The sequence below is a fragment of the Acanthaster planci genome, linkage group LG07, assembly GCF_054643075.1.
Source record: "Acanthaster planci isolate LZ-2023a linkage group LG07, COTS_SCS, whole genome shotgun sequence".
Lineage (NCBI taxonomy): Eukaryota > Metazoa > Echinodermata > Asteroidea > Valvatida > Acanthasteridae > Acanthaster > Acanthaster planci.
Genome location: NC_141783.1, coordinates 3,522,325 through 3,538,674, shown reverse-complemented (window position 1 = coordinate 3,538,674; position 16,350 = coordinate 3,522,325). Strand labels below are relative to the sequence as shown.

Below are 16,350 nucleotides of genomic sequence, written 5' to 3'. Positions count from 1 at the left end.
CTCTTTACTGTTGCAGGCAAATCGATTATGTAACCAACTTCATCCATTTAACCGCATGCGCGTTCACTTATGACTACCGGTACACGTGCACCCGACCAACATGGGCAAAGAATTGTTCAGTATGTTTAACTTCAACCAAAAACACACATGCGGATACACAAATTCATTTTAGGCCCATTGGGGCTTCAAATAGTTTATTGCCGCTAGGCTGGGTTGCTGGAGTAAATTCCCCGGCTGACCGCACAGGCGCTGGATTTACGACCCAGCTGTTTAGTTACAGCTTCATAGGCAGAACCAATGTGTGTGCTGGTCACCTCTGTCTGAGCAGTTTGCCAGGTCGGTTCGTTCGGTTTATTGTGGGAAAAACAATCAGTGTTGTAAATTTGCAAAGTATCCTTTGTAGGTTAGTCGTTTTCTACATTCTGCAATTTATTAGCAGCTTTGGGAAAGGATATCGCGTTTATTCCAGCCCCTTCCAGTTATTTGGAAAAGATGCCACGGACAGCAAGAACAAAGCGGAGCACTGCCGGCGCTGAGGGCTCGAGACCAAGGGGGAGGCCTCGTTTGGACCCCATCGCGCCAGCGGATGTTCCGAGTGATTCATCGGTGCCCGTCGCACAGACGACTGCTGTTTCATCGGGTGAGTCTTTTTCTATCCCGTCAGAGCTAACGCCTAGACCAGTAGTTTCTGTCGCATCTGCCCCTGATGGCCCGGCCATTTCGGTTGCGTCCCCCCCTATTGTTCATTCTGTTATGTCTGTTACCACTTCGTCGGGTGTAGGGGGTGGCGATGTCACGCCCCTGACAAGTGTTTGCGATGATCTTGGGTCCGGGGTTTCTCAACACCTTCGGGACAAAATTTGGAATGGTGAATTTGTAGATTTTGCGCTTCTTTTGCGGCCCTCTAGCAGTGTCAATAGTACCAGTGACTGCGTGTTTACTATTGGGTCGCGCGATTCCCCAGCATGGCAAATTCGTTCCCACAATCAACCCCCTCGGATCACCTCAATTGAACAGTGGACCTCGGCTTTTCTAATTTTTGCATCCATCTATTTGATGCGGCACCATACGCAGGCGAGGCAGCTGCTAAAATATGCCGACATCGTCCGTTCGGCTGCTTTTCGTTGAGTAGGTTATGGGTGGCACGACTATGATATTCAACTCAGGTTGCGCCAAGCCCGCATGCCGTCTCGGTCGTGGGCCAGCATTGACGCTGAACTATGGCTAACATTGGTCGGTGCGCCCGTCCAACAAGCCATTTTTCGTCCCTATTCCAACCAGAGCAACCACCAACGGGCAATCAGTCACACCAATATTGGGGCAAGCCGCACCGCCCAGCGCGAGCACACTGCCGGAATCTGTTTCGATTTCAACCGAGGCCACTGCTTCAGACCCGCCTGTCGTTTTGCCCACAAATGCGCAACCTGTTTGTCCATCGGCCATTCCGCCGCCTCTTGCCGTGGCGGCCCTCGCTCAGTGCGGGGAGCACTCACTCCAACCACACCTCCCAACGCCGGTCAGAATAAATAAACTGCGCCCCTTTTTGGCATCGCATGGTGACAGGCATGACGCTCAGGTGCTGTAAGACGGTTTTACGTCTGGTTTCCGTATAGGGTATACGGGTCCCCGGGTTAGCACTTCTGCCCGTAATTTGATCTCTGCTCGACAAAATAGAGAGGTAGTGCAATGCAAACTTGACCGTGAGTTGCATTTGGGTAGGATTGCTGGCCCGTTCCCCAGTCCCTTATTTCCCTATTTTCGTTGTTCTCCAATAGGTTTAGTGCCGAAACAAACCCCTGGTGAGTTCCGTTTAATTCATAACCTTTCGTCTCCTTTGGGTGATTCAGTTAATGATCATATTGACCCAGCCAGGGCTGCGGTTTCTCATACGACTTTTGATGATGCTGTTGAATTGGTTTCTAGTTTGGGTCCCAGAGCCCTTCTGGCCAAGTCAGATATAAAATCGGCTTTTCGTTTACTTCCTGTTCATCCCGATGATTATGATTTACTCTGTTTTTCGTTTGACGGGTCATTTTATAACGACAAGTGTATGCCCATGGGTTGCTCCATTTCTTGTGCCACGTTCGAACGATTTAGCACCTTTCTCGAATATTGCACTCGCAAGGTTGCAGCTACTCCGCACATTCTCCACTATTTGGATGATTTTCTCTTTGTGGGCGAAGGGCAATCCAACGAGTGCGCACATGCGCTTACTTCTTTCACAGTAGTTTGCCGGGACTTTGGTGTTCCTTTGGCCAGTGACAAAACAGTGGGGCCAGTGACAAGCTTAGATTTCCTGGGCTTAACGATTGATACAGTTGCCCAGCAGATTCGGGTTCCTACGGCCAAGGTCCTTGCAATTCTGGCGAAGTTGGATTGCACTTTGGCCAAGCGTAAAGTCACCCTACGTGATCTTCAATCATTACTGGGTAGCCTAAATTTCGTTTGTAAGGCAATACGGCCGGGCCTTCTTGCGTCGTCTCATATCACAAGCGGCATTCAGAAACCACATCATTGTATCCGTATTTCCTCCAGTGCGCGGGCCGACATGCTGGCTTGGCGGGAATTTTTGTTCCATTTCAATGGTTCGGTTATTTTCCCCCAGGAGGTAATGGTATTCTAGCGGCAACTTGCACTTGTATACGAACGCATCCCAGCAGTTCGGTTTCGGAGCTTTCTTTAATGGGCGTTGGCCGCAAAGCATGTGGCCACTGCAATGGCGCTCCTTGAATTTATCCATTACTTTTCTCGCGTTGCGCTTATGGGGCCCGGCCTTGCAAAACCCGCGTGTCATATTTTGGTGTGATAATGGGGCTGTGGTGGTGATTATTAATAGCCAAACATCACGGTGTTCCAGAATTATCTACTTGGTTCGCATGTTTGTAGTGCTTTGTTTGAGGTTGAATATCCACTTTAAGGCACGCCATGTACCTGGTCTTGATGATGGCATCGCTGACGCTCTATCTCGTTTTCAGATGGATCGTTTCCGGCGGCTGGCGCCCGAGGCCGCCCCCGTTATGACACCCTTGCCTGCAGACCTTTGGAACAACTTAATTTAGAGGTTCACAGTCTTTTGATGGACTCAGTTGCCCCGCGTACCCATTCAGTTTACCAATGTGCTTGGCAATTTTTCTGTTGGTTTAATTCCCACCATGGTTTTCTTAATACAGCTTCTAGTCCCACATTGCACCAGCTCGTGCACTTTATTGCATTTTTGTCCGTTAATGGGTACGCTCCGGCTACTGTTGCATCGTATGTCTCAGGGATTGTGTCTACACTCCGCTTGCCGGGTTTCCATGACATAACTAAACATTTCATTGTGAAACGAATGTTAGATGGTTGCCGCCGCTGGTGTGGGCGGCGCGATCAACGCCGCCCTATTACGATTGTTTTACTGCGGCGTATTATTCCTGCTTTGCACTCCGTTTGTACCAATAAGTTTGAAGCCCTACTGTTTCGAGTGGCTTTCCTGTTGGCGTTTTTTGGATTTCTGCGCGTCGGTGAATTCACTGCGTCCACTCGATCTGGAATTTCACCTTTACGTCGTTCTGATGTTACCCTTCATCATACCGATTCCGGCAGTGTGGTTAATCTAAACATTCGTTTTTCCAAGACCGACCAGTACGGTCAGGGTTGTGTAATTTCCATACCTGCTGTTTCTTAGGGCAACTCTCCCTGTGCCCTGTTCAGGCCACTACACAGTTCCTCAGCAAGTGTCCTCAGCATTTCAGCAACTTCCTGTCCCATTTCGATGGTTCTCCAATTACACGTTCTCAATTCACTGCTGTTTTAAGGCGGGCCCTTGGCTTCATTGGCATTCATGATACCCGTTATACTTCTCATTCCTTCCGGATTGGAGCGGCCACAGCAGCCGCAATGGCGGGAATTCCTGACGATGAGATCCAACAGATGGGTCGTTGGCAGTCAGGCGTTTCCCGCCGCTATATTCGTATTAGCAGTGACCTCCCATGAGTTTTCAAATTTGTGGCTACTTTGTACATTGGGGTCATGTTACCCCACACCCAAAACAACCGTGATTCCAACCATACGCTAGCTTTTCATTAAGCATTGATAGCTATATAACTTCTGTTTTACTTCCATGAGCAAACCCGCCGATCGACAACAAGCCCCTTGTCTGGGTGGTTGGCTACTTGTTCATCCATTGGACCTCCCGTGTGGCGTTATCCTCTCCTTGGGGGGAGGCACTTGATGGCTGGCAACTGTTCGCTGGATGGGTAGGGGGGGCCTGCAGCTGGACCAATTCAACGACTTCCTTCATAGCTGCTGGCTGGCGGAGCAAGCATTGCCAACATGGATCATCATACACGTTGGCTCCAACGATCTGGGCTACGTCCCTAAGAAATCAATGCTCGAGGGGATTAAACAAATTCTTGCCGTCACCCGAGCATTATTACCTCACTCCATCATTTACTGGGCGGAGATTTTGCCAAGGGTCTCCTATGCCTCGGCTAACAGACAAAATTCGGTCGAGCGCACCAGGTGAGCTCTTAACCGTTCGGTGGGCAATCTTTTCCACAGGGCGCCGGGTGGGTTGATTGCGCACCCCCAAATTGAGTGGTGGCGGCAGGATTTATATTTATCCGATGGGGTGCACCTTGTGGATGCCGCTTTGGAATTCCTTATTTATAACTTCCATACCGCGTTACTCCAATCTTGCGGAGTAGCTTGATTTCCTGTTACAATGCCAGCGCAATCACCACCTCCCCCTACACACACGAGGTCACTTACCTATCATCACGCGGCCCATTTGGCGGCGGTCATAAATGACCGTGTGGCGGAATTTCATTCTTATCACCGTCATAGGCCTTAGGATTATGGATCAATATAGCTATATAAAACCTATTCAATCAACGATTTCTTACATACATGGAATCAATAGGAAGTCTGTGTAATGTTTATGGTTCACTTTGCAGTTATAACCCAGATGGAATGGGTAATCTATATACGGGTATGTACGGGTGTGACGTGAATAATGTCTATTCCGCGGATTACGCTTCGACCAGGAATGATTATGGTAGTACTTACTGCTACACCCGATGTTATGTTTCGACCGGACTTGCTTTAATAATCGATGTTACGTCTCGCGGCTTACGCTTCGACCGGGGACTATTTGCTGCATTGATTTACAATCTATTCTGTTGTCTCGCAGCTTACGCTTCGACCGGAGACTGATCATGCTTAAGTGTCTTTTACTGTTGTCCCGCGGATTACGCTTCGACCGGGGACTTGCCACGTTTAATTGTCTGATACTGTTGTCCCGCGGATTACGCTTCGACCGGGGACTTGACAAGTGCAGCCAGTTACCGTCCGCGGATTACGGTTCGACCGGGACTTCCGTAGCTTAGCTTATTTACAATGTTGTCTCGCGGTTTACGCTTCGACCGGGGATATGCTAAACTGTCACTTACATAAAATGCTATTGGTTATCGATCTGGAATTAAAACTGCTCTGGCCGTACGATAACAACAGAATTAAACTTGTGCTGGTGTAAGATTTCATTCATTTTGTGTCAGACTTATGCGGCAATAAATGAAAACTTATTCCATCGTCACTGTGGAAGAATAACTTAAATCATTAAGTGAATTAGAAACAAAAACCATATACAAAAGCGAGCCGGCCCTTGCGTCACCAAGCTCTGGATACAGAGTTTTAAAACCCCCGCTCTGTGGGAAACAGCAGCCTAATGGGCCCACGGGCGAGTTGTGTTGACAAGCGTTACCCAGCCACTATCGTGACCTTGCTTTAGACCAGTGATGACTTCCTCAAGGTAAGGATTGTACCCTGAATAATAAGCACATTACGTACAAATGTTCTGGAAAATTCAGTTTTGCACAGACACTGGCATCTATACCAGTGTTGAGATCCCTCTGAAAATATTGGTAGTTTTATTTATTTGTTGTTTTTGTCTGTTAAATTTCTCCCCTGGCAGCAAATAGTCTCGCTCTCTTACGCGTCACTTCTTTAACCAATCTAAATTTCGCGCTTGTTTTCCTAGCAGCCAGTAGAACTTCGTCGATCACGGATCGGGCGTCTTAATCGCGATCGAGAGACGCGCGGTTTCGTTGCTATGAATTACGTAAAACCACCGGCCATGGTTATTGTCCAAACATACTTTTGTCTTTGTTCGTGTTAGGGTCCGGTTTTTTTCCCCACTAATTTCTTTATCTGTATTCGTAGGATGGTGTAGTTTTTTTTGGAGTTGAGTTTGGTGTGTATGAGAGTGTTGGCAGAAGATTTTTGATTCTCAATCCGACAACATCCTAAAGTGAAAGCTGAGTGAGAGATTTGTGACCGGTGTCAACTTCGCTGAAGTCCCTGATCCAGCAGGCAAAATTCAGTGCCAATACGATCTGTCAGGAAACCGATCCCCTTCTCTGCAACAATCAGCCTAGACATTGTCTAGTTATGATGGACATAACCGTAAGTTGAACGAATTTTGTACTTAAGAATGTAAAACTGAAGAAAATATTTTAAACTTTGAAGATATAATTTATTGAATTATTACAACTTTAACTGTGAAAATAAACGAAGCTGTGTATGAGGAAATAATTCATCATTTTTTGTAACATTGACGTCAATAGAAGAGTAGCTGACCTGATGATTGGATTAGGAAGGAAAATTGACTGACCTGTATATTTATTGAAGGATACTGTAAGAAAGATGAGTAATGTCACAGAATTGAGAAGAGTTTTAACGAATGATTGGTAATGTCGGCACGATACTTGTATGTATTCGGTTGAATTTTACTTTAATAGATGGCCGTAACTGTTGGGTTTGACGTCTCCCTCCCCACCATGTGACGCACTAGCTAGGACTCCATTTCCATCTTTGAGAGAAGGCTACGAGACTTGTGTTCTCCAACTGGGGCTTCCTACTCCTAGTCACGCTGAACTAGCTGGACACGAGAGCGTCGGTATTATTTTCACATATTGAGGGAGAACCCGGCTCCATATTCATCAACTAAATAAATTTGGTATAAAACTTAACTGTTGGTTATTCACTCAATTCGAAGTAAGTCAAATTAAGAATACCTGTATTATTTGTAAATTCTGTAGTTGTTCGCTTATTTGCCGACTTGAAGAGTTAGAATCTCTAAACTGTAAACCGAGTGAGTTTGTAAATAGGCAAAACTTAAGTGCACTGATCTGGAGTGAAGTTAAATACGAGAACAGATTCGCTGGACAGTTATTGGGCATATTTCTCAGATTCATGTCTCCTCTGTCAATTTGTAAATAGATGTGTAAATAGAGTGTAAATACACAAATTTAAAAAGAATTCATTGGTCTCTTTTCATTCATTCAGTTGTTCTTGATTTATGTTCGGATCTGGGGGTCATCATTGCAGAACCAGATTGATCATTAGCTAGCGGTGACAACCAGCGACATCAACCCAATAATCTCTCCATGGTGGTCACAGAAAAGTATTCAAATAGATCAGCAAACAGACCGCTCGTCCATTACACTGTAAAATCAAACAACAAGAAACGAATGAAGGGGCCCTGTTAATGCGGATAACAAATCCCATCCACTCCTTGCTAAAAAAAATCCAATCCACGGCATCAATATTTTGGGAATAAACCTGAAACCCCCTGTTAGCATAAGGACAAAATCGACCGATTATTCCTTAAAACTTTCTTGCACAGACCGGTTTCCCTTATTTTCTCCGCCATGGAAACACTTTACGTAACCTTAGGAAACAGACCTCATGTGTGGCGGCCGAACTCAACTTCATCAAACTTAAGACGTAGGCACGTATGTTTCAGAGGGAAATTATTCACTGCGCATGTCCCGTTTTTAGGTCATTTGCCTGCGTAATGAGGGCTATGGAAATTTGTGCCAGGCAAACAGCTGCTTCATTTCATGAAATTTAGGCCTACGTCGTATTTTAATTTTGTGGAAATAAAAATTCCTGCCCAAAATATTTCAAAGTAAGAGGAGGCCCTTTCCTATTACGTGTTTGGTGAAAAGTAAATTGAGAATTGATTTTTGTGACAGCAGTAGTTTATTTACGTTTCGATGCGATTTCTGAAGACTCGGAACAAAGAATTCGAAGTTTTCAACAGTGGGCTGTGGTGGAGAAAGGTCTACAGGGTTTAGATTTGCTGACGGTTTGACGCTTGCCTTTTTGTTTCTTTTCCTAACCAGATGCGTTTGCATATCGACCTCACTCGGCACCGATTCCGTTCATTCCGCATTAAATCTTACGGTCTTGCGAGCGTAAGAATTCAGTGACTTGGGAACGGAATACAAATTCCAAAAATACAGAAAGTTAACATGAAGTTCACTTTTGTAACCACGAGGTATATCTTTCATAAAATGCAAGGAAAATGTTGAAATTCACGGTACATATCCCGAGTTTTACATGAACATTGTACTGCGCGAGCATGAACCACACAAACATGTACATTATGTACACTTGCTCCAACGGTCACAAATTTCCTTGCACCTATATGTGCACGTCTACGCCGCAGTAACAACCCGCAGTATACTGGATCGGCTTTGAGCATGTAAAACACAAACAGATCGCCCTGCGCAGAAGTACTCGTGGAAGTCGAACCAAAAATATATAGCTTCGTGTATATAGAACTGATTGTACCGTGTGGTTGGGATTCTGGCCTGTCGTATGCAGTAACTCACTGTTTTTGGAAAACATCTAAAATTCAGAAATTTTGTGAAAAAATACCAATTGGTCGATTGAAAATGGAAATAATTTACCATCTTAGCAACAATTTTGAGGCTAAATTTCAAACTTATGTCGCATTTCTTTTCCCAATTCTATAGTGCTCTATTCGATTTAAGCCTTCTAAGGCACATACAAAGAGTTCAAATCTGTTTGTTAACTTTATGCAAAGAAGTCTTCAAAACGAGGAGGCTCAACAGAGGATTGGCAAGTTGCTAAGGACATTTCCGTATGGTTCACGAGGTTCCGGTCAAGTAACCGTCTCCCACGTTCGAAGTCGTTTAATTCCACACGTTGAATGGGGGTGGAACATACGTGTAGGGCGACTTGTTACGCCCCTTCCCTATACACCCACGCACACACAATTTTCCTGCAACTGGGGATCCCCTATTGTTCCTCTTTTGTTTTTCTTCAACTCTTTTAAAAGAACACCCATATGTTTTGTGCACAATCGGGGACCCTATGTGAATCGGGGACCTTACTGTCCTCTATTGTTCAGGGTCCCCAACTGAATGCAAATACAAACTCTCACTTACTTATAAAAGTACAGCTTTTTCTCATGAATTGTATGTACTATCTACATGTATGTACATTTCCATAAAACACTTTACAAGGAATTATGCTCAAACTAATCCGCACATTACCATTTTGACCCAGAATAAGTAAACTTTTGTTTCTTTTTCAATTAGCAACATTACCCAACACAAAGCCGTTGTGGAAGAATAACAGCATACATTTAAATACCTGCAAGGAGCTTTTAAAAAGGAAAGCTTTTGAAAACAAAGAAAAATACGTTAGACTTTATTAATTAACAATGGCCTCCTGCGGACACAATGGGGCGGACATAATGGGCCTGATCGAGGATAGAATTGACCGGGCCAACCCTACAAATATATTTATTTAACCTTACGCAAGAATGAGCGGCTATCCAAACACAAGGGGGGATATCAGTTAACGAACGGTGGACTATGCCCTTGGGGCTGTTCGTTTGGTGGAGGTTTACCACCGCTCTGTGATTAGGTAATTGATCCCAATGCCAATAAAGATTACAATAAATGTCAATAAGTGATACAGGACTGAACTAAATCTCACGGTGACTAGTGATTTCCAAGGCAATTATATGATTGGTTTATTCAATGTCAGTGCTCAGTTATCCGTTATAAACAACAGCAATTAACTATATACAAAATTATCCTCACGGAGATGTAGTCCTACGTGGTCAACTGCACCACGAACGTGATTAATCAGCGTTATCCTTAACCTACACCAGAATATCCCTCACGGTGATCAGGGTAAACCTCACAGCGATCAGGGTAACCCTCACAATAACCAGGTAACCATCACAGTGATCAGGGTAACCCTCAAGTCTAAATAAATAATCTACCGATGGCTTATAACTGATAAGTCTTGACCACACAAGCAAATACGATCTTTGTAACTGTACAACACAACACAACGGTGTAGACTTGTACAACAATAATCTATACTGCCTTACGAAGCAACACAGTTCCCAAACTGCAACAATGTTTAAGGTGACTTAAATAACCCTCACCCACTTCAAGTTATTACGAAATAACACAGGTAAGTTGATTAAGAAGGCGATTGTAATAGTCCTCACCAGACTCTCACGGAAACCTGCACCCAGTAAACCTCAACGAGGAAAACAAACTCCCAGACCAGGACTGCAACCAACCGTCGCCATGCCAACAAGCATGGAAAAACGGCACACAATCCTTCTAGTCGAAGCTCCGCTAATTCCCCAATTAACTGGTTTACACGGGTTCCCTAACCTATAATCTACCACTTCTTAAATAAACGAGACTTTCTAACGATTCCCCAATCTTCAAAGAGATCTGATATAAACGGCAGCTCCGGCAACTGAGAACAAGCACCACACTAACCGATCGCACCAGGTACACTTGAGGTAGATCCCCAGCCACCAGCGGTCGTACGTCAGATTTACACTCGAAACTCGGAACACAACACAACTCCACAGAGCTCTGGTTAGCACGCTGCCATCTCGAGAAGTCCTGGCAACCCACGCAGCCAGCGCCCCAGCTGGGCATAATTCCCAGAGCTGAGCTTCCTTTCGGATGAGGTGACATCTGAGCAAAGCCCAGCTAAAATAAGTACAAGAACTCCTTTCAGATGAATTCCGCAACACATACATTAGGATATGACAGGCAACTTACCACTTGTCTCCCCCTCCCTGACTTTCAATTTAAAACTTTGAACGTTGGAAAAACAACAGCTTAAGCTCTTGCATTTTCTTACCAAGATTACACTGAGTAAATATATATAGGCTCACCTGGTTAGAAAAACTGCAGAACTGTTTTATTTTAACTTGTGCATTTCTGAAAAATGAAGCTTAATTTTGGGCTTTTACGTGCACTCTAAATTGTCCAATAATACCACTATATGAAATAAAACTAGGTCATATACCAATATAAAAATCTTATGTAAGAGCCAAGATTATACTGGTAATACAGTGCAACTGTCTTTTCGCTTGTTCTTCAAAATACAGGAATCATGGTCACCTAAAGTCACAAGCACCCCGGTGAAGATGGTTACAATCCCATTGCAGGATTTGCAGATGTTGCACAAGGCGGCGAGTCAGATTGATGGTTTGTGGAAACCCAAGTTCATCACTGATTCGTTCTCCATGTCTTTATCTTCTGTTTCCACCCCCACACATCTCCCATCACCATCCCGACTGTCTGCTGCCCTGGCCTCTTCTGCTTCTCCTGACCTTTCAGTGCCTGTAATGAATATTGAATCCCTCTCTTCGGAAAGAATCCCGGACCTTAAGAATGGTTCCTCATTTGAGGCACCTTTTGCACTTTCTTTGGTTCATGTATTATTCTTAAGAGGGAGATAAAGATAAGTAATTGCAAAGGGGTGCGAGGGAAGGAGAAGCTTGATCTGGTCCGTCTGAATGCCGTCAAGGCCATTGTAAAAGAAGAAGACATCTCTTGACCTAGGCCAGTTTGAAATATATTGGTGCCGGGAATGCATCAAGGAAATCAACGAGGGTTGCAGATGACTTAATCGTTCTATACTGGCACCGGGAATGCATCAAAGCAATCAACGAGGATTGCAGACGCCTCAATCTTCTTAAACAGTTCGTGTTATGTTTATGGTTTTATAATTTATAACTAGGCTTTGCAATGCCCACAACTTGATGTCATGTTTTTTTGTCAAATCAACTGAAATCACCCATATCACGATGATCCCTGCGAGGTAATATTCAACTTAATGAAGACATAATTTTGTCTTCCATAGCTATAACGTTGGCAAAAAGATCACAACCATGGGCAAAACTGGTTTGTAGTTTTGAAGAAGAGACCAAAGTCACACAGATTTTAGCAGTTCATGAACAATCTTGTTTGTTTACAAAATAAACAACTTTCATCTGGAAATGTTAGGTTTGTATCATGTAACATCCCCTATTTCATGACGAAGCATTGGTGAATTTAAAGGAATGCTAAATTCTAAAGCATTTGAAAAAGAGACCAACTTCAAATGCGATTTTCTCACAACCTATGTTTTTCAATCCGATGAGAATTTCAGGAACTCATTTTTTGGATTGTACATGTATGTAACCTGAAGTATTGCGGAAATAAAAGTTCACTGAATGAATGAAAGAAAAGGTTCACGTGAATCATTTAAGAAATGCGAGTTTTAAAATACTGTTAAATTTATTTGATGTTCATCAAACACGGTGACCTCTTTCGGCATTACGACTTCCAGCTCTAATCTGATAGATCTAATGAATATCTGTACCCCAACTTTGGTAACAATAAGGTAGAGGGATGCCATCTGAAAAATGGCTGTGTGCAGATTTTGAAAATTTTTTGGGGGGGAGGGTGATTTCGTTTTGTGCGAATTTGTTAACCAATAGAAAATTGGAAAGAAACAGAAAAATTAAGGACTGCAGACAAATTTTATTTTTCTTTGAGAAACTTGCACGTTGAGCGCTGAACAAAACTGCTTTTATCAGACGAATGGGTCGTCGATCAAGGAGGAAAACACGGCTACGCTGAGACAGGAACAAAGAGCTAAATTTCGCAAATAGTGATTGGAGAGGTTCATTGGAAAGATTTATTGAAGCAAAATCTTTTCAATATTAAGGACATTTTTTATTTTTAAAAAAATTACTCTGATTTATCCTTTTCTGGAAGTAAATTTTATGTAGAGTAATTCTTTAACAAGACAGACTATCCAAATAAAAGAGCCATGGATGGGGGTACAGATGGGCGAGGCAATCAGAGTTTCTGCTCTCAGCTGGGATTGTAACAGTAAGTTCTCACTTGCTCACTTGAGCTAGGCCAATTAATGGACTTTCTGAATACAGACATCTGAGTAAAGGATTTCTTTGATCTACATTGTATGTGGACTGGTTTTCAGCTTACTTGTACTTTGCAGGTAAATCTGCCAAGTGATATTATTTCCTTATTTCTCTGTGTTGTAGCTGAGACCATCTTAAGACCCTACTGGACCAACACTCTAAATTCAAGTCACAAGCTATTCAGATGAACTGCAACAGCAGTATTCCTTTGTCACTGTTCACCCTGTTACTTGTGACTGGTCTTGTTCATGGTGTTGTGTGTGGTTAGTAGTTGGGTCCTGTGGATGGTGTTAACTACAACATTGTCATTATCTGCCTAAAAGCTTAAAAAAAGATTCAAAACCACAGAGAGTTTCACAATGACAATCCTTAATCAATCTTAATCAAAACCAGTTTTAAGGACTTGAACTTCTGATGCCGATCATAGAGTAAGCATGTGTTGCCAGACATGCAGGTTTTTGGTTGATACATGTATGTGTAAATCCGTACGTCAAAGAAGTATTCAATTTGCAACAGAAGGGAGCGGACATTTATTACCTTTACTAACAATGTCAGCAAAGACTTCCACAGTTATCTTGGCCATGAAATTGGGCCCTAATTTTCTGTCCCTTTTTTCTTAAAACTGGCTTTGACAACCCCCTCCCAACATGACATTGCTACCATTGGTAAAGATTCTACTTTAATTGTTAGTTCTGAACATATTTGCCATTTTGATAATGTTTCTTAAGTACTGTCAATTAAGACAACATTTACCGTTTTGACACTCAATACAACTACTGTGTCACCCAGCAGCCCCACCCCAGCTTTATAGAGCTTTTCCCTACCCCTTCTTCTCACTAAACCACTTTTGCAATATATGTGACTTGCAATTATCCATGTTATGTTGCATCTGTTCAACAGTTCTCTACAATCCACTTGGGCACCATTTCAAAATTCTTACGGGGTAGGTGTCCGACAGAATGGTCGGACAAATACATTTATTATCAGTTGGCTATGAGGTTGAGTGTTCTCAAGTGGCTAATTCTAACTGATAAATGCCTTTTTATTGCATTACTTCCAAGGCTATGTGGTTTCAATTGAGCAACACCCCCTCCATTATTCACTCAACAAAAGTCACTGTTATTAGTTGGATGGCTCCTATAGTCAACCTGTAGGAATTTTGAAATGATGCCTTGCATGATTCAATTCAGGATAACAAATGCATGCAGCTAAAGCTATTTGAAAGGCTGATCAGTGACCCAGAAATGCTTAACTCAGTGTTCCCCACCACAGCATCCTTCGCGCCTCTGACTTCAGACTTTACCCCCGTAGAGTATCCATTTTCAGGAAGTAATGCATGCAGTCCAACAGCCCTACAATGCGGTTCCATGGAGTGTGGTATTTTGCTTCACTGATCAGCTCAGTTAATGTCAAAATGTCAGGGCAACTGCAGCAGTTGTAGCTCAATCAAAATTTGATGATGTACATGTAAATGAGCATTAGGCATTCCTGATGGGTAGTGGACTCTGTCCAAGCAGCAAGGCCAAGTAAGAGAGCAAAACAGTTAACCTGGCTACTGAGCTGAAACAAACATTTGTACGTGGATGCCATCCACATAGTATCTGTGATAGAGAGATGATGCCTGGCATCCTGGAATCCAACCCACTTTGGTGACAGGGTTGCTCATGTGGATCACTCCAAGGCCATTCATATTGTCCTCAGCATATCCTTGACAACAGTACAGAGACAGTGTCAGGCATTCTGGAAATCCAACCCACTTGGTCATTCTGGTGAGAGGTCTGCACATGGAATCACTGATTAAGGCCATTCAAACTGTCCTGGGCTTATCCCTGTCAACAATATACGGAGAGTGTCTGACATCCTGGAAATGCTACCAAATTAGCCACTCTAGCAGCAAGGCTCCTTGGGTTTGTAAGGAGACAACATCTGAAATGTTTATTGTATGTACATGTACATGCATCATTAGTCATCAGGTTGCCAGGATCCTAGAAATCCAGGAATCTAGGAATCTAGCAAGGCTTACACTGTGGGTCATCACATGGGTGTAGCTTAGTATGTCTTCAGCAGAGCATCAGCAAAGCGGGATGGCATTTGGCATTATCATACAACGGAGCAGGCCACTTTAGTGGAACACTACAGAGGGCCTGAAATGGACGTTGCTTGAAATGTCTTCAGCAGAGCATCAGTGCAGTCTGACTCTCTGGCATTCTGCTATTTATGTAGCCGTCAGGTCACCCTAGCAGCAACAGTGAGAGGCAGAGTTGAACAATGTCTGGCAGCCATGTAATGGAACCATTGGGTCCATCTAGTGGAAAGGCTCCAACGATGGACCATGGTTGATGGTACTCTGATGAAATGCTGCATTTGCTCAATTAGGATGGTTCATGTTACCAATGGTAACCATTCTTAATCATCATTTGGAAACTCTTATGCCAAACCGAAGAGTATTAATTTTGGAAGGCAGTGACATAACTTGGGTGATTTCTTTTTTGGGGGGAGCCTGGGGAGACAAATTATTCCACGGCAACACTGAAAGCCGATGAGCCACAGCTTGTACATAAGTGCAGGTTGTGTACATTTTAGAATTTCAATGAGGGGTGAGGACATGGACCTTTGCTGGAGGCATGGACCTCTGCTGGGGGAAATGTGAACCCCTAAGTTATAACACTGTGGTATGGAATACATCTTCACCGTCTGCCAGGTTTTGGAACCCCACTGACACCCTGATGTTAGGCCATTCCAAGGTTCAGATGCATTACCATTTTACATACATCCACAATGTAGTCTCATTTGACAAATATTTGATTCAGGTTTTAATCATACACACAGTTTTGTTAATAACATAACTTCATACAACTTATACAAATTCATATAAAAAGCAACTCAGTGGAAAGTAATTCATAAAATACCATTTCAATCTGATTACTAAGCACGCTTTGAGACAGAAATTCCAAGGCCCTGCCCAACTTCACCCATGGCCATAGTGATTACCATCTTAAATCTCATAGTCTCAATTTCCTGAACAACTTTGTTTTATATCTCTTTCTCTTTGGTTTCCTGGTCACTGTTGAAATATCGTTTGTGCCATCACTAGGAGAGAAGGGGGAATGGAATACTAAAGTGAAGGGTTATGGCTTGCTCATGTGCATGTACCTGCCACGTGTACATACAATTTTCCTGTAAGCCACTGTGGGTTGTGCTCTAACATGTACATACAACAGAAATAATAAAAATGCCAAGTATATTTATATATTGCCAAATCACCAGAGGCGGCGAGGCACTTACTAGAAAACAAAGAAAAC

The 16,350-nt window shown here is 43.3% G+C and overlaps 1 protein-coding gene and 1 pseudogene across 1 annotated transcript; both read left to right on the top strand.

Annotated features, from left to right (window-relative positions):
* Positions 1-264: 264 nt before the first annotated feature.
* LOC147798549 (uncharacterized) lies at positions 265-1,530 on the top strand (annotated as a pseudogene).
* A 1,254-nt stretch (positions 1,531-2,784) lies between these two features.
* On the top strand, positions 2,785-7,007 carry LOC147798548 (uncharacterized). The gene is made up of 3 exons (XM_087139226.1): positions 2,785-3,637; positions 3,691-6,441; positions 6,777-7,007. The coding sequence occupies exons 1-2, from the start codon at positions 3,077-3,079 to the stop codon at positions 3,970-3,972; spliced, it is 843 nt and encodes a 280-aa protein (XP_086995352.1). The 5' UTR covers positions 2,785-3,076; the 3' UTR covers positions 3,973-6,441; positions 6,777-7,007.
* The last annotated feature ends 9,343 nt before the right edge of the window (positions 7,008-16,350 follow it).

What these genes read in the sequence shown, in the direction of transcription:
- LOC147798548 (XM_087139226.1), top strand. Translation starts at nt 3,077, where the DNA reads ATGGACTCAGTTGCCCCGCGTACCCATTCAGTTTACCAATGTGCTTGG. An exon ending in ACCAGTACGGTCAGGGTTGT is followed by an intron (nt 3,638 to 3,690) that starts GTAATTTCCATA and finishes TGCCCTGTTCAG; the next exon opens with GCCACTACACAGTTCCTCAG.